Raw genomic sequence first — 27,809 nt, forward strand, 5'->3', positions numbered from 1 at the left:
TATAGAAACTGAAACTTAGTAAAACTTAAACAAAAACAATCTAAGACGGTGAGGTTGGACCTTGGAACCTTATTAGTTCTGGACCAACTGAGCTACCTATAATATTGCTAAAGAATTTGACCCAGAATATAAAAGTTCTTTCTTTCCCATAACCCAAAATGGGTTCCTTAGGTAGAAAGGGGCCCGGTGCCGCTGCACCGACTGCACCCCCTCATGCACGCCCCTAAAATAGACTAAGGGTGCGTTTGGTTGCAGGATTCCTAAGTAGGATTCCTATCAAAAGTGGGATTTGGTAATAATCATGAATCCTTGGTCTGTTTGGCTACTAAGAATCCTAAGGATTCCTAATTCCAAAAATTGTATTGGACCAAAATCTTACCCTACCCCTAGGATTTGCTAGGATTTTGGATTAATAAACTTAAAGCAACAAAAAATATTTCCTTATACAAAATAATTATTTTAAAATATTATTTGTTCCAAAAATGATCATTTTTTTCTCCGAAAATCATTTTTTTCCAAAAATCATTTTTTCCCCCGAAATCATTTTTTTCTTCAAAATCGTTTTTCTCCAAAACTATTTCTTTTCGCAAAATCTGATTTTTTCGACAACCGTCTTTTTCTCGAAAACCGATTCTTCCCCAAATTATTTTTTTCCCGAGGTTTGACTTTTTCCAGAAAACATATTTTTCTTTGAAAACTGTTTTTCCTCCAAACATGTTTTTTTACAGAAAAATCGACTCGAAAAAAATCAGTTTTCGGGGGTAGAAATGATTTTCGAAAAAAAGTAGGTTTCATGAAATTTTGGTTACCGAAGAAAATGGTTTTTGAAAAAAAAATTAGAAATTTTATATTTTTGAGAAGAAAGCGCCTTTGGGGAAAACTATTTTTGAAAAAAAATTGTTCACGAAAAAAGTTAAAAAACGGTTCTCGAAAAAATTTACGAAGAAAATGGATAGTTCTCGAATGAAAAGATATTTGAAAAAACGAGTTTCAAAAACAAGGTTGATTAGATATTTTTTTTCTTTGAAAAAACGAGTTCTCTCTCTCTCTCAAAAGTCTTTTTATCTCTCACAAAACTTTATTTCTCTCTCTCTACAAACTTCATTTTTCTTTCTTATATCTCTCTCTTTGTTGTTGGATCTAAACAAAAAATAAATCCTCTTTGGTGTTGGATCTAATGATGGTTTTCTTTGATTGATTCTTTCTCTCTTTTATCTATATAGATCTAGATCTCAATATTTGTCGAAATTTCAGGTTCATTTGATTTGTTGACGATGAAAGTAAGTTGATGAAAATAAGTCACTGTGTAATTCTTTCAAACTAACTCTAAGTATTGATGATGAAATAGTTGATGATGAAATATTTGATGATGGAAAATGAGTCACTGTCTAATTCTTTCAAGTCTAACTCGAAGTATAGATAGTGAAATAGATGATAAAATAGTTGACCATGAAATGGATGTGAAACAGTTGATGAAAATAAGTCACTGTTTAATTCTTTCAAATCGAACTCTAGAAGTATTGATGATGAAATAGTTGAGGATGAGTTCGATGATGAAATAAATGATCAAAAAGATGATGAAATATATGTTGAATTAGTTTTTGATGAAATAGTTGTTGTTTGTTATATTGTAGTGTATAAAATATTTATTTTATTCATCTTTAGAGAGAAAATCTATAAAGAGATGATGGGAGACTGAGTTTTTAGAAAGAGAGGAAAAGACTTGGGTGCGCCTAAAGGCGCCTGCCAAAAGTACTGTAGGCGCCTCCTAAAGAAGTTTGACTGTGGTCAACTCCCGACATCTTTAGGCGCCTCCCTTCGAACTGAATAGTCCGAGGCCCAAAACATTGCTTCGGACTGGGCCAGTCCCGAAGTGGGTCGGACTGAACAGTTCGAATGGGCTCGGACTAGACCAGTTCGAAATCTTGCTTTACGTTTCGGACTGAGAAGTCTGAACCCTCCCAAAAAAGAAAATAAAGACTTTTTTTTTGGAGAGATGAACATTAGATGTGGAGGCTGTTTTATTCGATTGAATCTGGATTGATTCCTAAAGTTTTTTATTGTATTGAATCTAGGTTGTTGTAGGAATCATGAAGATGGTTATCTGAATGTAAAAAATAAAGAGTGTCATGAAATTCTTGGAGAAAAAATCATTTGAGATGGGAAATAAAATGCTCATAAGAATAGATCTTGATGTTGGTGAGTAAGGGACAAAAAAAACTCAAAGAACGATGGTGATGAGGTTGGATCTCTTTATGTGACATAATTATTTTTGTAAATAAATAACTAGTTATTTGAAAAATAGAAAATACTCAATTTCTAATTGTTGAAAATCAAAGTTGATGAGTTGAACAATGAGAGACATCTCAAGAAGACACTCTAGAAATAGAGAGTCTTCTTGAGATATCTCTATTCCACCCTCGACACGTCATCTTAGAGATCCAAGTAGAGTGTGTTGCATTGGAGAGAGTTTTTTCTTCTTATGTGACATTCAGAGTTTCTAAAATTGAGTGTTGCATTGGAGATGCTTTTAAACATACTCTAAATTCTAAAAAGGGCATTTTAGCTTTGACAGGTCGTCTGTCCTTTTCATACTCATGTCTTAGGACATTAATATGTTTCTGACGGTCTCAAAATACTCAGCCAGAGTACTTTATGCGTGATTGACGACTATTAACATTATGTAACTAATAGTGATGTGTGATGAGAGGTATTGCAAATACTATATGACTAATATTGTTTAACTACAAAGATAGTTCAAGAGATATTACCTGTGCATTTTAATGAAGCTCCCCTTTCAGACCATCCTAATTTGTTCCCTCTTCACCAAAATAATCATCTTATATATCCTGTGACGAAGATAAGAAAAGCATCAATTTGTCAAATGTTTTATGAACTCTTCACTTTTTTTTTCTTTAAGTAACTAATCTATCATGTCATAAGTAAAATTAAAGAACTGTTAAATACGAGTAGTTGCATCTTTGTAGCAAAACTCAAGAAGAAAAATCTACAAAGATGCTTTGTCAATTCTACTAAATCTTTCAAGAGCGAACTAGCAAACTGAGATTGGATATTCTTGTTCAAGAGGTTAATCAATGAATATCGCAAGTAGGATATTAGGTGACTAGACAATATTTCTAGTTATTAGTGTTGACTACAACTTATCCCGCTGATTTTATTTGCCGATTTGCACAGGTACAATGTAGATAAAGCTTCAGTAATCGCGACTGCGAAGGATTTCGACAAACGATCTGGCCGGCTGAACCCCAACCCCCTACTATAAGTACATTTGAAACCATTGAAGCACAAAAGATCAAATAATAAAAATGGATTTTATGATAATCATCATTAAAAGTAGAATTTAGAAAGGAGCCAACTTCATCAACTACTGTGAGTGCATATACCGGGATAAGCTTCGCGATCTGTAACCAGAGAGACCTTAAGCAATAAGCTGGTGCGTGTTTGGAAGAATTACCCGTAACGATTGAAGCATGTCGTTTACAGTAAAAATATTTGGTTAGGGTAGTCCCAATATAAGGAGCCAGTTATCGTAATGTAACATATGGTTAAACAGCTAGAGGTTTAGAGCTAGTATAATTGATATATACACAATCTCAATGGATCATTACCCGCCTCTTCTATTTACAAATCAGAAAAGGCTTGGTGACGAAATAAATTTCAGTTCTAGCTTCCAAACTTATGAGCATACTATATTGATTTTTTTCCTGATTAAGCCATCAACTGACTAATTGCTGCAAATAGGCTATCAGGTTTCTAGTTATTAGTATCGAGTCAAAGGTAATCAAAAAGAGAAAAACTATAAAAGTAATTCTAAATTGTAATGTAAATCAAGCAATCTAGAGGAAATTAACTAACCTTATTTCTCCTTCACTGCCTTTTTTCTTCAAAATCAAGAAAGAAAGTAAACACTAGGCCAGCATGATTTTGTTTCGCCATAAAAAAAATTTGTTTGATTACCTCTAGGCTCTAAGAGAAATCAATTTACATCTTGAGGTCCAAATCTGATTCCGATATCATTCTGTCACTGTCAAAACATCCAGACAACATAAAAATTGAAATCGATATTCATGAAGCCTTTTGTGGTCCAATTTATTCTCTAATTTCCCACGCTTGAGATAACTTGATTGGGTGAATCCTTCTTGAAGACGAGAATACAAAAAAACATGGATATGCTCACCGACTCTTCATTATACAAGAGATATTAGGCGCTAAGCTTGTTGTGCTTGTCTGGAATGATCATTACAAATGAATCGAAGCATGTTTTGACCAGCCAACAGAGTTCCTGTGTTCTGAAGCCTGGTATCGTAACGAAAAATAAGAACATTCGTTAACACTAAGAGCTACAATAATGGAATCACGAATTCGATTATTCTATTCCCTTCGCTACAAACTAATGTCCAGTTCTAAATCCGAACTTAAGATGCAAACCCCTTACAACCGGGTGACTAGTAGATATAGGAAAATTGAAGGTATTACTTTTTGAGATCATGAATGACAAACATCCCAAGGAATATATATATTTCTCTAAAATATCTTATGAACTTCGAAGTCCCACGAGATAGAAAAGAAAACACAGAACAACCTCTAGCACATGGGATCCTGGATACAACATACATGCACCGACCTGAATGAAGACTTATTTTTCTACCTAAGATTCTTTGTAGTATCTCTAACATCCTCTGATATTCTTCTTTTCTATTGATGACAGCAAGCCTCTATAAGCAAAAACATCCTTTATTAATATTGTAGGGACCTTGTTCCAACATGTTATCTTGCTTATATAATAGCTCATGTAGTCCTCGATAGAAGAATATGACGCATGAAAAGCTTGACTTAGAAACTCAAAATACTAATATTTAGTACATATACTAAATAAAACAAGGGCATACGCCATATAGACCACAACAATAAAGTTTCACTAGCTAACCTGCAAAACCACAGACTCAAACACTATGCCGGGTGTGAAAACAAATATTGGAAGTAATTAACACCTCTTTAAGACTGTCTACTGAATGTGTACTACACTTTCAATTAATTAATATGGATTTTACAGGTCTCACCTGGAAGTCTCTTCAACTCTTATAAAAAGAAGTATTTTTTTACCCATGATCAAAAGGTGTATTCGTGACCAAGAGAAAGTAAGAAATTATGAAATAAATCAAGCAATCCAGACAAAATTAACTAACCTCGATTATCTCTTGCCGTCAAAGCAGCTTTTTGCTTAAGAAAAATCCACCTACTTTTCAAGGGTTTTAATCCCACTCTCAAACCACTCAAGGACATTAAGACCATATAAAAGTTATCCATGAAGCCTATTATAGTCTACTGCATTTTCTGTCGTAGGAGAGAATTGCATCCTGAAAATCAATAAACTGAAGTCTCACTCCTGGAGGAACTTGATTTACTGGTTACTTCTGAAATATGTGACAGCAAATACCTGCGAATCGTAGGCGTCTCCGTAGTAGAAGAGATATTAGGCAATAAACTTGAGTTTGTCTTAAGGGACATTATAAATGATTGAAGTATGTTGGTGAATAAATATTCAGCTAACACTGTTCAGATCCAGGTATTGTATTGCAAAATATGAACATTCTTCAACAATAAGAGCAACTACAATCGAACTATACACAGTATCAGTAGAATGAGTCAGTTTATTCTTCCTATTATAAATCATATTAGCTCTCAGTTCTAACTCCCATACTTTACTAATCTATGATGGAAACTTATCATAATGTCGAAACTACTCTAAGCATATATAGCTTTAAGCTTAATAAGAAGAGGAAGCTTGCAATCCCTTTCCATAAATTTCCTGACGGTCTCAATGTCTCATACAATCTCACGAATTAAAAAACTAAAGATTAAAGAACATCCCATGGTTAAAAGAGACACAACCAGAGAATTTTATGAATGATGGGTGACTATTGATATTATTTCACTAGTAGCGACAACTGATTAAAATGCGAGCTCAGCTGCAAATCCTATACTGTTGATATTATTTAAGTAGGAACAGGAACTCGTGGGTTATCATTGTCATCAGTTAGATGAAAAAGAAACGAATCCGAATACTTGAAACTTTTCAGAAAAAGTAAAGAGAAAATCTACAATGATGTCATAAGAATTCTCCTAAATCTTTCAAGTGCAAATTAAATTGCCAATTCAGGTTGAAGTAGTTAATTAATGAATAAAGCTTTCAGTGTCCGAGACCTACCACTAGACCCGCACAAATGGATCTTGATCCCTTAAATTTCAACTCCTAATGAAAAGAATCTGGTTTACATCTGTATAAAGACGTGCAGGGTTATACAAAGTAAAATTGTAACAAAAATGAAGCAATTCAGACAAAATTCAGACAAAACTAACGGACCTTATTTCTTTATCACTGTTTTTTCTTCACATCAACAAACAAGACAATCACAAGGCCAAAATGCATGGTTATTTCTTGCCATCAAAAGAATTTTTTATCTAATTACTCACACACCAGATCCATTTACATATGAGAGTTCAAAAATTGATTTTATGTGAAAGAATGAAACGAACCATAAAGTGGTTGCCTACGGAACGTTTTGTAGTCCAGTACATTCTCTACTATAGGAGAGAATTGCTCTTTAAGAAGCAATAAGTGAACTCACAGGTTCAGGTTAGCATAATATAGCAGCTAGTTAAAATGAATGAAGATACCTGACAAGCTTCGTAACTTAAAGGTTTCTGTAACAAAAGACACATTATGCGAGAAGCTTGTGCTTATTGGAGGGGATCATCCACAGTGATCGAAGTTGTCATCCACAATAAAAATATATTAGTTAGAGTCATCCTTGTATAAGGATCTAAGTATTATAATGCAACATATTAGACATTGTCTAAACTTAGAGCTACTATAATTGAACTATATTCACGATTTTAGTAGATTACTACCCATCTCGACCAGTTCGTTCTTCTCTTTAAGAAACAGTGTGACAAAATAATTTCCAGTTCTAATTTCCGAATTTTATGATGCAAATGTCCTAATGGAAGGTCGAGAGTACATATCTCAAGATATGACAAACATACCCAAAATTACCTGCACATGAAGCCTCACCTTTTTGGCCATGCAAAAGCTAACTCTCGTCGTCAAATGCGAGATGAATTCTTAGATTTTATTAGAATTTTCATCTACGAAAGCTGAAAACAAACTGATTCTGGCACTAGCATATTAGCAGCCTTATCGATTCTCTTGAACATTTCAAATTCAGACTAAGTTGCTTACTCCTGATTAAGCCATTAACCGATTAACAACTACAAATGCACCATCAGGTTTTTAGTCACTGTCTCAAGTTGTAACGTCAATGAAGCAACATGGACAAAAACACCTTTTTTTCTGCTAAACTATCTTTTCTCAATCAACATCAAGAGAGAAGATAAACACAAAGGTCAGAATGCATGATTTTCTCTTGACATCAAAACAAAAGTTTATTTGGTTACCCATTAAAGGTATCAATTTACATTCCTAGATCCAAACTAATTTCGAGGCCATGATTTTACTCTAAAAATAGATAATTATTTGGTTATTCATTAAACTTTTTATAGTTTAATATGTTCTTTACTGAAGGAGAGCTTCTTTTTTTACACCAATAAGCTGAATTCCCGGCCTTTAAGAATGTTGATTCAGCGCCTCCCAGAAGACATAATGCAATAAGTTTGTTCGTCGCAAATAAAATATCATCCAGCGAAGCTCTTGTATAAAGAATCAGGTACTACAATGCAACATGTTTTCTTTAAAAGGAAGAACTGCTATTGTTGAACAATTACAATTTCAGTTTATTCTTTTTTCTGAACCAAACTGACTTAGCGAAAGAAAAGAAAATCCATTAGGACGATGAATGACCAACATCCCAATGATTATACATTTCTAGAATATCTGATGAACTAAAAACCATTGACCAACCTCCATGGCAATGATCTCTTTTGCTCTTACCAAAGGTTTTGTAATGAATATGATCTTTACTCATCCTTCTAGGCGTTACTGCAACATTACAAGAACCAAGTTTTACTAGAAAGACTACCTTTCAACCCCTGATTAGGATATTCTTTGCTTGTTTTGGCATTTGGTAACACAAGGGACAAACACAGATGCTAATATACAGACAGTGTAATCCCAGTGGTTGTTCAGTAACATATCTCTTAATCTATATCTTATCCTATCATAAAATATTGTTCATGCTCGTATCCGTATCCATCATCAAACCAAAAAGGTAGAAATCAAGCACCAAGAGCTGAAAACTATGGTATTACAATATAGTTGAATTCCATAGGCAAAATCATGCACCGCTTAAACCACCACTATATTTGTTAGCGTATCAATGATTAAATTAAACAAGTAAACATGTATAGCACATTAAAGTTCTATTTCTTAAGCTTCACAACCCAAACATGTATGATCCTTCCCTCAGTTATTAAAGGTTTATTTCTTAATCATCACTATCGAAAAATTTCTAAATCCTTCCCTCGGTGATTGATGGAACAGTATTGTATATCACATCAAAGTTTCATTCTTAAGCATACTACCATAGATGTAAAATCTTTCTCTCGGTTATTAATACTTCATTTCTTAAGCATCACTACCGACAAAAGGATAATCCTTCCCACGTTATTAAAGTTTTGTTTCTTAAGCATCACTACCAACAGATGCATAATTTTTTCCTTGATTATTGATGGAACAACATGGTTACCACATTGGAGTTATATTTATTAAGCATCACTACCACAAATGTACAATCCTTCCATCGATTATTGATAGAACAATATGGAAAACCATATTAGAATTCCATTTATTAAGCATCACTACAGGCAGATTTGAAATCATTCCCCCAATTATTGATGAAACAGTATGATATACAACAATAAAGTTCCAGGAGGGGCTAAAGGCCCCCGGTCAACATGCTGCAGGCCCACGGATTGCACATAGGGCCTCTCACAATTTGTGCTAAATCCGGGGGCCTACAGCAATTTGGGCGGGGGCCTTTAGCCGCACCCTAAAGTTCCATTTCATCACTGCTGACAAATGTAAAATACTTCCCTCGATCATTGACAAAAATATATGGTATACCACATTAAAGTTCCATTTCTTATTATAGCCGACCACTGTATAATCCTTCCCTCAAAATTGATGGAACAATGTGGCCACATCAAAGTTCCATTTCTTAAGCATCACAACCGACAAATGTATAATGCTTCCCTTGATTATTGATGGAACAATGTGGAATACCATATTAAAGTTCCATTTCTCAAGCATCACAACAGACATCCTTCCCTCGAATATTGATGGAAATATATGGTATACCACATTAACGTTCCATTACTCGAGCTTCATAACCGACAAACGTATTATCCTTTCCTCAAATATTGATGGAACAATGTGGTATACCACATTAGAGATCCATTACTTAGGCATCACAACCGACATATCTATAGTCCTTCCCTCGAATATTGATGGAACAATGTGCTACCACACTAATGTTCCATTAATTAGGCATCACAACCGAGAGATGGAACAATGTGGTATATGATACTACAGTTTCATTTCTTAGGCATTACACTCGACAAATGTATAATCTATCCCCGAAACATTGATAGAACAATGTGTTATACCACATTGAAGTTCCATTTTGTAGGTATCACAACCGAATAAAATGTATCCTTCCCGAAATATTGATGAAACAATGTGGTAAACCACATTAAAGTTCCATTTGTTAGGCATCACAACCAACAAATGTGTAATCCATTCAGAAAATATCGATGGAACAGTGTGGTGTACCACATTAAATTTTCATTTTTTAGGCATCACAACTAATAAATGTATTTTATTTCCCTTGAATATTGATGGAACGATGTGATATACCACATTAAAGTTCCATTTCTTAGACATCACAACTGACAAATGTAAAATCTTTCCCGAAAATATTGATGAAACAATGTGGTATACCACATTGAAGTTCCATCTCTTAGGCATCACAACCGACAAGCGTAAAATCCTTCCCGAAAATATTGATGGAACAAAGCGGTATACCACATTGAAGTTCTATTTCTTAGGTATCACAACCGACAAATGTAAAATCTTTCCCGAAAATATTAACGAAACAATGTGGCATACCACATTGAAGTTCCATCTCTTAGGCATCACAACTGACAAATGTAAAATCCTTCCCGAAAATATTGATGGAACAAAGTGGTATACCACAATAAAGTTCTATTTCTTAGGCATCACAGCCGACAAATGTAAATCTTTCCCGAAAATATTGATGAAACAATGTGGTACACCACATTGAAGTTCCATCTCTTAGGCATCACAACCGACAAACGTAAAATCCTTCCCGAAAGTATTGATGGAATAAATTGGTATGCCACATTAAAGTTCCATTTCTTAGGCATCACAACAGACAAACATAAAATCCTTCTCAAAAATAATGATGGAACAATGTGGTATACACATTAAAGTTCCATTTCTCAGACATCACAACCAACAAACGTATAATCCTTAACGAAATATTAATGGAACAATGTGGTATACCACATTAAAGTTCCATTTTTTAGGCATCACAACCGATAAATGTGTAATCCTTCCCGAAAATATTGATGGAACAATTTGGTATACCATATTAAAATCTATTTCTTCGGCATCACAACTGACAAATGTATAATCTTTCCCAAAAATATCGATGGAACAATGTGATACACCACGTTTAAGTTCCATTTCTTGGAGAATCATAACTAACAAATGTATAATCCTTCTCGAAAATATTGATTGAACAACGTGGTATACCACATTAAAGTTCCATTTCTTACGCATCACAACCGACAAATGTATAATAATTCCCAAAAATATTGATCGAATAATGTGGTATTCCAACTTAGGCATCACAACCGACAAATGTATAATCCTTCCCTCGTTAAAGTTTCATTTCTCAAGCATCCTAACCGACAAATGTATAATCCTTCTAGAAAGTATTAATGGAACAATGTGGTATACCACATTAAAGCTCCATTTCTTAGGCATCACAACCGACAAAAGTATAATCCTTCCAGAAATGTTGATGGAAAACTGACGTATACCACATTAAAATTTCAATTCTTAAGCATCATAAACGACAAATGTGTAATTCTTCCTCGAATATTGATGAAACAATTTACTATATAACTACATTAAAGTTTCTTTCCTAAGCATCACTACCGAAAAATGGACAATCCTTCCCACTATCATGAAGCAGATGCAATAGTGTAAATAAGAAAAATATCAATTATTGGATTAAACAAGACATATACACCATCTCTTAAACATCAGTACCTAGGATTGTAGAATCCTTCCCTCAGTTATTGGTGGGCAAATAATATATATGTACTTGCATAAGGTAATATAAAAAAAACTTTTATAATAAAATGATATAACAAGTAGGTGACAGGCCAACAACGCGACATGTCTTCAAGTGATGATAGCCACACTTATTTAGTCGCAAAAAAGGAAGGCATCAACAACTTTGTGTAGAAAAGTGATAATCAAGACTATCAAGAAAATCAATTCGAAAATCTTGTTCTTCTAAGTAAAAGAAAGAATGATGGTCAATGTTTAGGTTTTTATGCCATTTAGTAAAACGAATCAAAGAAATAACCTGGGTTTCAAGAATTGAACAGGTTTTTCAAGAAATGTGTCGGTTATGATTCGTGAAATAAACAGAAGAGAAACAAAGTGATCGATTCAAAAAAAGCACTTTTCAGTTCTCATATATTCAAGAATATTTATTGACGAAAGAAATGTATCTGACATCTTTACTTTGCCCTAATTTAATTTGCCCTAATTTGATAAACCAACCATGTCTACGAAGAAGTTAAATATCAGAACATACCAATTCTATTTTCCACCGACAGTCTGCCACGGTTCCTCATTTTCCCTAATATAATGTCAGCTTAAAAAAACGACTTCTAGGTGCCATTAACATAATGCTAGCTAAAAATACTTCCACTGATACTAAATCTTATTGAGACACCCAGACTGAATTGCATGTGGCTTACTGTCAGTTCAATATTGTACTGACAGTCTGCCACAGTTTCTCAATTGCCCTAACAGGGTGTTTTAGCTTTGATAGGTCGTTTGTATCTTTCATACTAATGTCTTGGGACATTAATATGTTTCTGATGGTCTCAAAATACTCAGCCAGAGTACTTTATGGCTATGCGTGATCAACGACTATTAACATTATGTAACTAATAGTGATGAGTGATGAGAGAGCAACTGCAAATACTATTATACGACTGATATTGTTTAACTATTGAGACAGTTCAAGAGATTTTACCTGCACATTTTCAACGAAGCTCACCTTTCTCGCCATCCTAATTTAATCACTCTTCACCTCAATAATCATCTTATCCTGTGATGCAAAGATCAGAAAAGCATCACATTGTCAAATGTTTTATGAACTCTTCACTTTTTTTCCTAAAGTAACTAATCTACTACGTAATTAGAAATTCCAACTGTAATATTAAAAAACTGCAAAATACGAGTAGTTGCAGCTCTGCAGCAAAACTCAAGAAGAAAAATCAACAAAGATGCTTTGTCAGTTCCATTAAATCTTTCAAGAGCAAACTGAGATTGGACATTCTCGTTCAAGTGGTTAATCGACGAACATCCGCAAGTAGGATATTAGGTGACCAGACAATGTTTCTAGTTATTAGTGTTTAAAGCAAACAGATCAGTACCAAAGCAAACAGATTAGTACTTGCTTCCTAAAATCGGAAGGGGAATACTCCAAACACCATCGGAGTCCTGATTTCTTGAGTTGAAACCAAGGAAAAGACTTTGAGAACCCTTTGCTAGGGAAAAACCCTTTAATATTACTTGAATATTCAGAAAATGTAGACTGCCTTACAAACTAGAGAGCTTCCCTACTTATAGCATCCCATATACAACCCTTCCACTTCTCTAGACAACAACTAGACAACCCTCACATTACCTAGACACCTAATTAATATTTAGAATTTAATAATCTTGACTAATTAATTAGACTATTGACTTGACTGCCCCAGACCCTAGAGAACTTCTACCCTATTCTAGAACCATTTGCATCAGTCCCTCCTTCTTGAAGAGAACTCGTCCTCGAGTTAGTTGTTGCTGCTCCGCCCCCATGATAAGCATATAAATCAGAAACATTAAAAGTATAATGAATTTCTCATGTCCTTTCGGACTCATGCGATAATGCGGCAAATTCGGAAGGCTAGCTTCTGGGACCGAATCAATATGATGTTGGATACCTCTCATAGGGGGTAATCCGGCAGATATATCACTTGGGAATATTTCAGCAAATTCTTTTAGTAGTTCTTCACTTTCAGTAGAATGTGTTTGTCGTCGTTGTTCCTCCGCCTCTCCCAAAACAAGAGCATATGTCGTCGAACCTGCCTCACACTCTTGTAGAAATGGTCGAATACTCAAAGAAGCACGCTCTTCTTTCTTTTTACCTTTGGGGAAGTCTTCATTTTGCATCGGTGCCAAAACCACTTTAACTCCATTCTTGTAAAAAGTATAAATGTTCTTTTCCCCGAGATGAACTGTTTTGTTATCGTATTGCCATGGTCTACCCAACAATAGATGACAAGCTTCCATCCCAATGACATCACACAAAACCTCATCCGAATAACTTTTACCGATAGAAAAGGGGACACGACATTGATGTGTTACCTTTACTTCACCCCCTTTCTTGAACCAGACTACTTCGTACGGGTTTGGATGTGGTTGCATAGCAAGGTTCAATTTCGATACCATTTCTTTAGAAACAAAATTTTCACAGCTACCACCATCAATGATAACATTGCAAAGTCGTCCATGTGACGAACACCTTGTTCTAAAGATCTTAGTACGTTGGGGTCTAGCTTCGATAGCTTTAGGTGCTAGCATGGCTCGTCTAACAACTAGAGCTGGCAAATCTTTGTCATCATATAGGACTTCATCTTCTGTAAACTCCAACAAATTTTCCTCATTAATGCTGCCACCATCGCCATGAGCAGCTCCAAAGCCCTCAACTTCTTCACTTACTAGTAAATTGGCATTCTTCTTTCGACATTCAACAGACTTATGCCCTTCTTTCCCACACTTGTAGCACTTCAATTTTTCCCCCACATATTTAGATGTAATGTCACGACCTCCCGGATTGAAATCTGGTGTACCACTTCCTTGATTTTGTCCACGCCCTTTGGAGTAAGGTGCTGGTCCAGAACTTTGTGTAAACGAAGGTCTTGTTTCGATATTTTGGGTTGAGCCACCTTGACCCTTATAAGCCCCTATTTGCACTTGCCCTCTGTCATCAAAACAACTTTTTATCTAATTACTCGCACGAAAGACTCATTTACATATGATTGTTCAAAATTTGATTTATGTGAAAGAATAAAATGAAATCTGAAAGTGGTTGCCAATGGAACGTTTTTTTAGTCCAGTACATTCTCTACTGTAGGAAAGAATTACTATTTAAAAACCAATAAGTGAACTTCCAATTTTGGGTTAGCATAATTTAGCAGCTCCTTAATATAAATGCAGATACCTGATTAGCTCCGTGACTTAAGAATGCAGATACCTAATAAGCTTCGTGACTTAAGAGTCTCTGTAATAGGAGACATTGTGCGAGAAGCTTTTGCTTGTATGAGGGGGATCATCCACAATGATTGAAGTTGTCATCCACAATATATATATTAGTTAGAGTCATCCTTGTATAAGGATCTAGGTATTATAATGCAACATATTGGACACTGTTTAAAAGTTAAAGCTACTACAATTGAACTATTCATGACTTTAGTAGATTATTACCCATCTCGACCAGTTTGTTCTTCTCTTTACAAAACAGAGTGACACAATAATTTTAAGTTCTAACTTCTGAACTAATGATGCAAACCTCCTAATGGAGGGTCGAGAGTAGATATCTGAAGATATAACATGCCCTTATTTTGAACCCAAAATGCACTCAAGATATGACAAACATACCCAAAATTACTCTTTGATTTTATTAAAACTTCCATCTACGAAAGATGAAAACAAACTAATTATAGTCTCGGCATTTCTGCAGCCTTGTCAATTCTCTTGAACTTTTCAAGTGCAAACTAAATTGCTTACTCCTGTTTTAAGCCATTAACCAATTATTAACTAAAAATACACTGTCAGGTTTTCAGTCACAGTCTACATTAATAATATTAAGGATAAATAAATCAAAAACCATAAAAGTATGCTCAAGTTGTAACGTAAATCAAGCAATCTGGCCAAATTAACTAAACTTTTTTTTCTCCTGAGCTGTCTTTTGTCAACATCAAGAGAGAAGATAAACACAAGGTCAGAATGCATGTTTCTTGTCACCAAAACAAAAAAATTATTTGCTTACCTATTAGAGGAATCAATTTACATTCCTAGATCCGAAACTTAGTTTGAGGCCATGATCTTACTCTAAAAACAGATAATTATTTGGTTATCCATTAAAACTTTTATAGTTTAATACGTTCCATACTAAATGAGAGAGCTGATTTTTTACACTAATAAGTTGAATTCCCAGCCTTTAGAATGTTGATTCAACGCCTCCCAGAAGACATATTGTAATAAGTTTAAAATATCAGCTAGCGAAGCTCCTATATAAAGAATCAGGTACTAACTGAATTTATTGAACAATTATAAATTCAGTTTATTCTTATTCCCAATCAAACTAACTTAGCGAAAAAAAAATCCATTAGGATGATGAAAGACCCACCTCTCCAGTTTTCATTTCTAGAATATCTGATGGACTAAGAACCATTGACCAACCTCCACGGCATGGTCTCCTTGACACAACATACATCTATGAGCCGTAATGATGATCCACAAATATGTCATTTAGATTAAACATAATCTAAGCAGTTGGTAGTTCAGTAGTTGGTACTTGGGATCGACTGCTACAAGCGAGTAACTCAAGGTCGGTCCAGACTTGGGAGCAGTCTCAAACGATCCCAAGCTAAATTTTCGAATTCATTGTTCTGTTTCGAACGTTGAATTGTAGGAGTTTAATCTAGGTCATTAGGGTAGACTTTATAGCCTACGAATAAAAACAAAATTTCCTAACTGATGGCTTCTCAGAACACTACAACCGAATTTACTGACTGAAGAGGAGCAACCATAAAAACAGATTAAGTGAATGTTTGGTAAGTTTTTGTTTATTGTCAGAAGAATCATAAGAACAGCTTATGGACATATACTTTTAATAGCAACCAAGCATTCCAAGCTCTGGCACATAAATCTTACCCCGGCTCTTCTACTCAGAAGAGACCAATTAGTAACCTACTTGTTCTGTATTTCCTAATTTTGCTTCTGGCCTTTTGACCAAAGCATTTGCTGGAAAATTTGCCCTCAATCTAAGCTGGCATCCATGTATAAACTAGTACTTAGATCATCAGGTAAACGAGATCTAGAAATTTCGCAAACATTGACTGACATAACAGTGAGAGCAAAACTTACTAACTATTAATGCCTAGAAGCTTTGAAATAGAAAAATAAGCCCAAATGAGAATTTGACATTCAATTAAGCGATAACAGCCTATATAAGATCGACATATATGACATTTAGAAACATGACCATTTAGTTTATTTGTAATCTAAGCAGTTATTACTTGGGATCGACTGATACAAGCGAGTAACTCGAGGTCGGTCTGGACTTCGGTGCAGTCTCAAACGATTCCAAGCTGAACACTGGAGTTAGTTGTTCCGTTCCAAACATTGAATTGTTGGAGTTTAATCTAGACCACTAACGTCTTCTTTATAGCCTATGAATAAAAGGAACGATTACATATATATAGTAATATACGAGTTATGTTTCAAACTTTGAATTGCTGGAGTTTAATCTAGGTCATTAAAGTAGACTTTATAGCCTATGTATGAAAAGAACTACTATGTAATATAGTAATATACAAGAAACTCGGCCTGGTTACCCACTCGGATAGGTGGCGATCAATCCCCCCACCATCTCATGAACTGTTTAGATCAAAATGCATAGTTTCCCTCCATGAAAACTGTTTTTCATTTCAAATGTCAGATAAAATGAATTCGTACACCATTTAATACGAAAACTGATTTCTAAACTTCTAATAAACCTGATCCCATAGTAATCATGTAACATAATTCCTTTTTCTTACTTCCAATTCATCGAGACAATGGATTTGTGACATCATTAACTAGTAAGTTGCAAAATGCATTAGAAGGTAAAACAATAAGACTGGAAAGCAAATCCCAGTTATTCCTATATCCAAATCTTAACAGCAATAACAAATCACACAATCATTCAATCTGAAAGAAGTCTAAAGACAAGAAGGATAATAAAAACAAAGGTGCTAGAGAATTCAACTTACTTTTGAGTTTGAGGTCCTTTAACTTTCAGATATGTTTTTATTCTACTTCTCCTCTTCTGCCATCTCATCCGAGTCCGAATCACTTGCATTATACCCTAAGGAAAATAAACATTTCTCAGCAACAATAGACCAGGCCAAGTTTCACGAGCGGGAAAGCAATGTGATTATGAGGAAAAGCAATCCCGGAATGTAATTTCTACTTATCGCAATATCTTACTATGTTGTTTGATTTGGTCAGGGTATTTAGAGATCGATGTTGTCTATAGACTATTACATTGACTATTCCAAGGGAAAGGGTATAGCAAACCCACCGACCCAAGTTCGGGATTCCCTCAAGGAGGATCTCACTCCTCAGAATGAGAAATTTTAGTTCGGAATGAGATTCCTGGTAATTGCATTTCATTCTTGCGCCCCAAACATGATCTAAATGACAATCAAAAGCCAAGAGAGTGGAGGAGAGAGAGAGAGCTCAACGGGGACATTTTTCGCTGACTTTCCACACTGAAGATCGACATCTAGCAGCTTTGGTGATCCAAGCTCTTCCCTAAAACAAACAAACAGAAAAGAACCCAAGAACACAAGCAATATTTTAAACTTCAAAGCTCTTACCAAAGGTTTTGGAGCAATTTTTACCATCCTCTGAGAACTTTTTCCAATGAATATGTCAATGTAGTCTGAATAAGATCTTTCCTCATCCTCCCAGGCGTTACTGTTTGGTCATTTGTAAGATGACATATGCATACTAATATGCTACTGATAACATACATTACAAGAATTAAACTATACTGGAAAGACTACCTGACTCAACTAAGGCAATATAATGGAAGATGCTGCATCACAATCCGATTGGTCAATACTCAATAGGCAAGAAAATGTTAGGATTTTATCGCTTGTTTTGGCATTTGGTAACACAAGGGACAAACCCAGATGCTAATGTACGAACCGTGTAATCCTGATGGTTATTCAGTAACATAGCCTCTTAATCTCCTTATCATGTCCTAAAATATTGTTCATGCTCGTATTCATATGCATCAGCAAACCAAAAAGGTAGAAATCAAGCAACAAGAACTGAAAACTATGGTATTAAAAATATAGTTCAATTCCGTAGGCAAAATCATGCACCGCTTAAACCACCATTATATTTGTTACCGTATCAATGATTAAATAAGTAACATGTATAGCACGTTGAAGTTCTATTTCTTAAGCATCATAACCCAAAGATGTATGATCCTTCCCTCAGTTATTAAAGGTCTATTTCCTAATCATCACTATCGAAAAATTTCTAATCCTTCCCTCGGTTATTGATGGAACAATATTATATGCCGGTTATTGATACTTCATTTTTTAAGCATCATTACCCACAAATGTATAATCCTTCTCACATCACCCACAAATGTATAATCCTTTTCACGTTATTAAAGTTTTGTTTCTTAAGCATAACTATCAACAGACGCATAATTTTCCCCTTGGTAATTGGTGGAACAATACAGTATACCACATTAGAGTTGTATTTCTTAAGCATCACTACCCACAAATGTACAATCCTTCCCTCGATTATTGATAGAACAATATGGAAAACCAAATTAAAAGTTCATTTCTTAAGCATCACTACAGGAAGATTTGTAATCCTTCCCCTATTTTTGATGAAACAATATGGTATACCACATTAAAGTTTCATTTCTTGAGCATCACTATCAACAAATATATAGTACTTCCCTCGATTAAAGTCCTATTTCTTATTATAGCCTACACTAATATAATTCTTCCCCTCAAAATTGATGGAACAATGGTATAACACATTAAGTTCCATTTCTCAAGCATCACAACAGACATCCTTCCCTCGAATATTGATGGAAATACACATTAACGTTCCATTTATCGCGCATCATAAACGACAAACGTATTATCCTTCCCTCAAATATTGATGGAACAATGTGGTATACCACATTAAAGTTCCATTTCTTAGGCATCACAACCGACATATGTATAATCCTTCCCTCAAATGTTGGTCGAAATATATGGTTTACCACATTAAAGTTCCATTTCTCAAGCATCACAACCGATAAATGTAGTTCTTCCCTCAAATATTGATGAACAATGTGGTATACCACATTAATTTTCTATTACTTAGGCATCACAAACGAGAAATTGATGTATATTCCTTCCCTCGAATATTGAGGGAACAATGTGGTATACCATATTAAAGTTTCATTTACTAGGCATCACAGTCGACAAATGTATAATTTTTCCCGAAACATTGATACAACAATGTGGTATGCCACATTAAAGTTCTATTTTGTAGGCATCACAACTGATAAGATGTATAATCCTTCTCGAAATATTGATGGAACAATGTGGTAAACCACATTAAAGTTCCATTTCTTAGACATCACAACCGACAAATGCGTAATCCTTCTAGAAAATATTAATGAAACAATGTGGAATACCACATTAAAATTCCATTTCTTAGGCATCACAACCGGCAAACGTAAAATCCTTCCCGAAAATATTGATGGAACAATGTGGTATACCACATTGAAGTTCCATTTCTTAGGCATCACAACCGACAAACGTAAAATCCTTCCCGAAAATATTGATGGAATAATGTGGTATACCACATTGAAGTTCCATTTCTTAGGCATCACAACCGACAAATGTCTAATCCTTACCGAAATATTGATGGAACAATGTGATATACCACATTAAAGTTCCATTTTATAGGCATCACAACCGATAAATATGTAACCCTTCCCAAAAATTTTAATGGAACAATGTGGTATACCACATTACAGTTCTATTTCTTAGGCATCACAACCGACAAAAGTGTAATCCTTCCCGAAATGTTGATGGAACAATGTGGTACACCACATTAAAATTTGAAATCTTATGCATCATAAACGAATGTTGATGAAACACTATACTATATACCACATTAAAGTTTCTTTCTTAAGCATCACTACCGATAAATGTACAATCATTTTCACTATTATGAAGCAGGTGCAATAGTGTAAATAAGAAAAATATCAATTACTGGATTCAATAAATGTACTCTCCTAGACATCAGTACCTAGGATTGTAGAATCGTTCCCTCAGTTATTGGTGGACAAATAAAATATATGTACTTGCATAACAGCATAAGGTAATATCAAAAACTTGTATAATAAAATGATATAACAAGTAGGTGATACGCCAGTAACGCAACATGTCTTCAAGTGATGATAGTCAATTAGAGGAATCAATTTACATTCCTAGATCCGAAACTTATTTCGAGGCCATGATCTTACTCTAAAAACAAATAATTATTTGGTTATCCATTAAAACTTTTATAGTTTAATACGTTCCATACTAAATGAGAGAGCTGATTTTTTACACTAATAGGTTGAATTCCCAGCCTTTAGAATGTTGATTCAGCGCCTCCCGGAAGACATATTGTAATAAGTTTAAAATATCAGCTAGCGAAGCTCCTATATAAAGAATCAGGTACTAACTGAATTTAATAAACAATTATAAATTCAGTTTATTCTTTTCCGAATCAAACTAACTTAGCAACAAAAAAATCCATTAGGATGATGAAAGACCCACCTCTCCAGTTTTTTACATTTCTATAATAACTGATGGACCAAGAACCATTGACCAACCTCCACGGCATGGTCTCCTTGACACAACATACATCTATGAGCCGTAATGATGATCCACAAATATGTCATTTAGATTAAGCATAATCTAAGCAGTTGGTAGTTCACTAGTGGTACTTGGGATCGACTGCTACAAGCGAGTAACTCAAGGTCGGTCCAGACTTGGGAGCAATCTCAAACGATCCCAAGCTAAATTTTCGAATTCGTTGTTCTGTTTCGAACGTTGAATTGTAGGAGTTTGATCTAGCTCAGTAGAGTAGACTTTATAGCCTACGAATAAAAGGAACTATTATATATATAATATATATATGAGTAATGTTTCAAACTTTGAATTGCTGCTGTTCATTCCAGATCACTAGAGTAGATTTTACAGCGTAGGCTAAAACTCCGACGACACTCGGCCGAGTTACCCCCTACCCCCCCACCACCACCAAACTGTTTAGATTAAAATTCAAAATGCATAGTTTCCCTCCATGAGAACTGTTTTTCATCTTAAAGGGCAGATAAAATGAATTTGTACACCATTTGACACGAAAACTGAGTTCTAATAAACCCGATCCCTTAGTTATTCACTGAAGTGAAAGAAGAATAGTCAATGAGGTAACATGCCTCCTTTTTCTTACTTCCTATTCCTCACTGAGTCAATTGATTAGTGAAATTAGTATTTAGTAACTTGTAAGTTGTAAAATGCATTAGAAGGTAAAACAATAAGATGGGAAAGCAAATCCCCGTTATTCCTATAAACAGATCTTAAAGGCAATAATTCACACAATTATTCAATCTGAAAAAAGTCTAATGACAAGAAGGATAATAACAACAAAGGTGCTAGAGGATTTAACTCACTTTTGAGTTTGAGGTCCTTTAACTTTCAGATATGATTTTATTCTACTTCTCCACTTTGCCATCTCATCCGAATCACTTGCATTATACCCTAAGGAAACTAAACATTTCTCAGAAACAATAGACCAGACCAAGTTTCACGAGCAGGAAAGCAATGTGATTATGAGGAAAAGCAATCCCGGAATGTAATTTCTACTTATCGCAATATCTTACTATATTGTTTGATTTGGTCAGGGTATTTAGAGATCGATGTTGTCTATAGACATTGACTATTCCAAGGGAAAGGGAATAGCAAACCCACCGACCCGAGTTCGGGATTCCCTCTAGGAGGATCTCATTCCTCAGAATGTGATTCTTAATTCATTTTTGTGAATCAAAATTTAGTTTGGAATGTGATTCCTGGTTATTGCATTTCACTCTTGCGCCCCAAACATGATCTAAATGACAATCAAAAAGCCAAGAGAGTGGAGGAAAGAGAGAGAGCTCACAGGGGCGTTTTTCGCTGACTTTCCACACTGAAGATCGACATCTAGCAGCTTTGGTGACCCAAGCTCTTCCCTAAAACAAACAAACAAAAAAGAACCCTAGAACACAAGCATATTTTAAACTTCAAAGCTCTTACCAAAGGTTTTGGAGCAATTTTTACCATCTTCTGAGAACTTCTTCTAATGAATATGTCAATGTAGTTTGAATAAGATCTTTCCTCATCCTCCCAAGCGTTACTGTTTGGTCATTTGTGAGATGACATGTGCATACTAATACGCTTCTGATAACATACATTACAAGAATTAAATTATACTGGAATTAAGGCAATATAGTAGAAGATGCTGCATCAGAATCCGATTGGTCAATAGGCAAGAAAATGTTAGGATTTTATCGCTTGTTTTGGCATTTGGTAACACAAGGGACAAATCGGGATGCTAATGTACAAACCGTGTAATCCTGATGGTTATTCAGTAACATATCTCTTAATCTCCTTATCATGTCCTAAAATATTGTTCATGTTCGTATTCGTATGCATCAGCAAACCAATAAGGTAGAAATCAAGCAACAAGAACTGAAAACTATGGTATTATAATATAGTTCAATTCCGTTGGCAAAATCATGCACCGCTTAAACCACCATTATATTTGTTACCGTATCAATGATTAAATAAGTAACATGTATAGCACGTTGAAGTTCTATTTCTTAAGCATCACAACCCAAAGATGTATGATCCTTCCTCAGTTATTAAAGGTCTATTTCCTAATCATCGAAAATTTTCCTTCCCTCGCTTATTGATGGAACAATATTGTATATCGGTTATTGATACTTCATTACTTAAGCATCACAACCCACAAATGTATAATCCTTCCCACATCACCCACAAATGTATAATCCTTCTCATGTTATTAAAGTTTTGTTTCTTAAACATAACTATCAACAGACGCATAATTTTCCCCTTGATTATTGGTGGAACAATACAGTATACCACATTAGACTTGTATTTCTTAAGCATCACTGCCCACAAATGTACAATCCTTCCCTCGATTATTGATATAACAATATGGAAAACCAAATTAAAATTTCATTTCTTAAGCATCACAACAGGCAGATTTGTAATCCTTCCCCTATTTTTGATGAAACAATATCGTATACCACATTAAAGTTTCATTTCTTGAGCATCACTGTCGACAAATATATAGTACTTCCCTCGATTATTGATGGAAATATATGGTATAAGAGATTAAAGTTCTATTTCTTATTATCGCCGACACTAATATAATTCTTCCCCTCAAAATAGATGGAACAATGTGGAATACCACATCGAAGTTCCATTTCTTAGGCATCACAACCGACAAATGTATAGACCTTCCCTTGATTATTGATGGAAATATATGGTATAACATATTAAAGTTCCATTTCTCAAGCATCACAACAGACATCCTTCCCTCGAATATTGATGGAAATATATGGAATACCACATTAACGTTCCATTTATCGAGCATCATAAACGACAAACATATTATCCTTCCCTCAAATATTTATGGAACAATGTGGTATACCAAATTAAAGTTCCATTTCTTAGGCATCACAACCGACATATGTATAATCCTTCCCTCAATTGTTGATTGAAATATATGGTTTACCACATTAAAGTTTCATTTCTCAAGCATCACAATCGATAAATGTATAGTCCTTCCCTCGAATATTGATGCAACAATGTGGTATTAATTTTCTATTGCTTAGGCATCACAACTGATAAAATGTATAATCCTTCCCGAAATATTGATGGAAAAATGTGGTAAACCACATTAAAGTTCAATTTCTTAGACATCACAAACGACAAATGCGTAATCCTTCTAGAAAATATTAATGAAACAATGTGGAATACCACAATAAAATTTCATTTCTAGGCATCACAATTGACAAATGTACAATCCTTCCTGAAATATTGATGGAACAATGTGATATACCACATTAAAGTTTCATTTCCTAGGCATCACACAACCGACAAATGTGTAATCCTTTCCAAAAATATTGATGGAACAGTGAGGTCTACCACATTAAAATTTCATTTCTTAGGCATCACAGCTAACCAATGTACAGTACTTCCCATGAATATTTATGGAACAGTGAGGTCTACCACATTAAAATTTCATTTCTTAGGCATCACAGCTAACAAATGTACAGTGCTTCCCTTGAATATTGATGGAACAATGTGGTATACCACATTAAAGTTCCATTTCTTAGGCATCACAACCGACAAATGTAAAATCCTTCCCGGAAATATTGATGGAATAATGTGGTATACCACATTGAAGTTCCATTTCTTAGGCATCACAACCGACAAAAGTAAAATCCTTCCCGAAAATATTGATGGAATAATGTGGTATACAGCATTGAAGTTCCATTTCTTAGGCATCTCAACCGACAAACGTAAAATCCTTCCCGAAAATATTGATGGAACAATGTGGTATACCGCATTGAAGTTCCATTTCTTAGGCATCTCAACCGACAAACGTAAAATCCTTCCCGAAAATATTGATGGAACAACGTGGTATACCGCATTGAAGTTCCATTTCTTAGGCATTACAACCGACAAACGTAAAATCCTTCCCGAAAATATTGATGGAACAATGTGGTATACCACATTGAAGTTCCATTTCTTAGGCATTACAACCGACAAACGTAAAATCCTTCCCGAAATATTGATGGAACAATGTGATATACCACATTAAAGTTCCATTTTATAGGCATTACAACCAATAAATATGTAATCCTTGCCGAAAATTTTAATGGAACAATGTGGTATACCACATTGAAGTTCCATTTCTTAGGCATCTCAACCGACAAACGTAAAATCCTTCCCGAAAATATTGATGGAATAATGTGGTATACCACATTGAAGTTCCATTTCTTAGGCATCACAACCGACAAAAGTAAAATCCTTCCCGAAAATATTGATGGAATAATGTGGTATACCACATTAAATTTCCATTTCTTAGGCATCACAACCGACAAAAGTAAAATCCTTCCCGAAAATATTAATGGAACAATGTGGCATACCACATTGAAGTTCCATTTCTTAGACATCACAACCGACAAATGTATAATCCTTACCGAAATATTGATGGAACAATGTGATATACCACATTAAAGTTCCATTTTATAGGCATTACAACCGATAAATATGTAATCCTTGCCGAAAATTTTAATGGAACAATGTGGTATACCACATTACAATTCTATTTCTTAGGCATCACAACCGACAAAAGTGTAATCCTTCCCGAAATGTTGATGGAACAATGTGGTACACCACATTAAAATTTGAAATCTTATGCATCATAAAAGAATGTTGATGAAACACTATACTATATACCACATTAAAGTTTCTTTCTTAAGCATCACTACCGATAAGTGTACAATCCTTTTCACTATTATGAAGCAGGTGCTATAGTGTAAATAAGAAAAATATCAATTATTGGATACAATAAATGTACTCTCCTAGACATCAGTACCCAGGATTGTAGAATCGTTCCCTCAGTTATTGGTGGACAAATAAAATATATGCACTTGTATGAATATTCAAAACTTCTAGAACAAGTAGGTGATACACCAATAAGGCAACATGTCTTCAAGTGATGATAGCCACGCTTAATTAGTCGCAAAGAAAGGAGGCATCAACAGCTTTGTGTACAAAAGTGATAATCGAGACTATCAAGAAAATCAATTCGAAAATCTTGTTCTTCCAAGTAAAAGAAAATATGACGGCCAGTATTTAGGTTTTTATGCAATTTAGTAAATCAAATCAAAGAAAAAACCTGAGATTCAAGAATTGAAAATCTTGTTCTTCCAAGTAAAAGAAAATATGACGGCCAGTATTTAGGTTTTTATGCAATTTAGTAAATCGAATCAAAGAAAAAACCTGAGATTCATGAATTGAACAGGTTTGTCAAGAAACGAGTCCATTATGATTTGTGAAACAAACCCAAGAGAAACAAAGTGATCGATTAAGCCCTCTTTCAAGAATCTCGGATCCAAACATTTAAGTTATACTGATCTTGATTATAAAATTTATGTTATACTGATCTTGATTATAACATTTATGTTATAATCAAGCCAATCTTGTTAGTAGATCAAACCCTAGGGGAGCAGTTGATGTTTATTGGAAAAGAAACCCTATCCAAGAAAGCAACGAAACCTTCTAATTTGTTACTTCAGTTTGTAGTCCATCAGACTTTCTTTCAAATTATTGGACCGTTGTAAGGAATTGAAGCTTGATTAGTTGATTTTGTAAGCAAATTGTCTCGGAAAGTTGGACGTAGAAATCGGAACAAAGAGGAGATATCGTGCTTTTCTTTTTGTTCTTCGGTTTAGAAGCCCTCTTATAAATGTTGAAGGAAATTTGTAATGGAAAAGGGGGACTTCAGTCCTATTAGAGTGTCTTTAATGGTAAGAGAGGGTGCCTTTAAAATAGTCATCAACCATTTTGGTTACTTTAACTTGATCCTCAATTCTTGGAATAATTCATACACATGACAAAGGTATAGTACTCTTTTTTTTTTTTTTTTTTTTTTTTTTTTTTTTTTTTTTTTTTTTTTTTTTTTTTTTTTTTTTTTTTTTTTTTTTTGAAAGACATATCTTGCAATGGAAGAAAAATAAAACAAATATACAGACAGTATAAACAACAATAGAGAGAACCACCTCTTCAAATCAAACAATTTAATTAAAATTTCACTCCACTATTAATTTCAATATTCAATCAAAATCGGGATGACTGGCTTAATAGTCGTCTACATTGTTCTATTTAAAACCAACCAATGTCTCAACATCTAATGTTCAGACATAATCTAATGACCATAAAGACATAAATAACGAACAACGTGTTTGTACTCGCAATGTGTGTCGGTTACATTTAGGTTGTTCGTGGTCGCCTACCATTTTAGCAAATATTTTTTTGGGTGGGGTTAATGAAATAATGTAATTTTGATTTCTTTGTTAATTTTGACTTCTTATTTCTTTGTATTCGGTTTGGATTTCTCCGCTTATCATTATGAAAAAAAATTCTACAAGAAAAGTCAGCATAATAATGTAATTTTTTTCTTGAGTTGGAAATTGCCTAAAGGCCATTTGTAATGACTGTATTACTTTTTTTTATTGCTTAAGTTGTGATGCGATTTTGTCTATGGGTGTAGATTTTTTTTTTGTCTACAGAGTGTAGATTGTACTTGTAGTGATGTTAAAATGATTTATTGCTTAATTTACATTTTTCTTTCAACAAAATTTAGGCATGCAGAATTGGGATATATAACATAGTTATTCTCCATTTTCCTAATATCATATTTATGTCTTTAAAATTAGATCTCTTGCTGGTTCAATTTCTTTCATACAATCAAGGCAAAGACATACGAAAGGAATACAAGAAAGAACATTCTAAAGTCTATTCAGATATTGTGCTAG

General features: G+C 34.4%; 1 protein-coding gene across 5 annotated transcripts; it reads right to left on the reverse strand.

Moving 5' to 3' along the window:
- Positions 1-2,518: 2,518 nt before the first annotated feature.
- Positions 2,519-26,736, reverse strand: LOC147568554 (uncharacterized). 5 transcript variants are annotated; one of them, XM_086654967.1, is made up of 8 exons: positions 22,513-26,736; positions 22,355-22,424; positions 21,870-21,966; positions 17,866-17,935; positions 17,392-17,486; positions 12,342-14,336; positions 5,208-5,475; positions 2,519-4,317 (listed from the first exon to the last, which is right to left on the reverse strand). In XM_086654967.1, the coding sequence occupies exons 1-6, from the start codon at positions 22,513-22,515 to the stop codon at positions 13,091-13,093; spliced, it is 1,581 nt and encodes a 526-aa protein (XP_086511093.1). In that variant the 5' UTR covers positions 22,516-26,736; the 3' UTR covers positions 2,519-4,317; positions 5,208-5,475; positions 12,342-13,090. The 5 variants fall into 5 exon arrangements, 2 of the variants coding, with proteins under 2 accessions (XP_086511093.1, XP_086511092.1); XM_086654966.1 differs by lacking the exons at positions 2,519-4,317; positions 5,208-5,475 and having other exon boundaries at positions 8,703-14,336; positions 17,866-18,100; XR_015231059.1 differs by lacking the exons at positions 21,870-21,966; positions 22,355-22,424 and having other exon boundaries at positions 12,342-12,416; positions 17,392-17,935.
- Positions 26,737-27,809: the final 1,073 nt, after the last annotated feature.

Source organism: Eschscholzia californica, unplaced genomic scaffold (assembly GCF_041429995.1).
Source record: "Eschscholzia californica isolate CP2 unplaced genomic scaffold, dmEscCali1.0.p SCAF_1, whole genome shotgun sequence".
Taxonomy (NCBI): Eukaryota; Viridiplantae; Streptophyta; class Magnoliopsida; order Ranunculales; family Papaveraceae; genus Eschscholzia; species Eschscholzia californica.

What these genes read in the sequence shown, in the direction of transcription:
- LOC147568554 (XM_086654966.1), bottom strand. An exon ending in AGTCAGCGAAAAACGCCCCT is followed by an intron (nt 21,967 to 22,354) that starts GTGAGCTCTCTC and finishes AGAAATGTTTAG; the next exon opens with TTTCCTTAGGGTATAATGCA. An exon ending in AGTCAGCGAAAAATGTCCCC is followed by an intron (nt 17,487 to 17,865) that starts GTTGAGCTCTCT and finishes TATTTTCCTTAG; the next exon opens with GGTATAATGCAAGTGATTCG.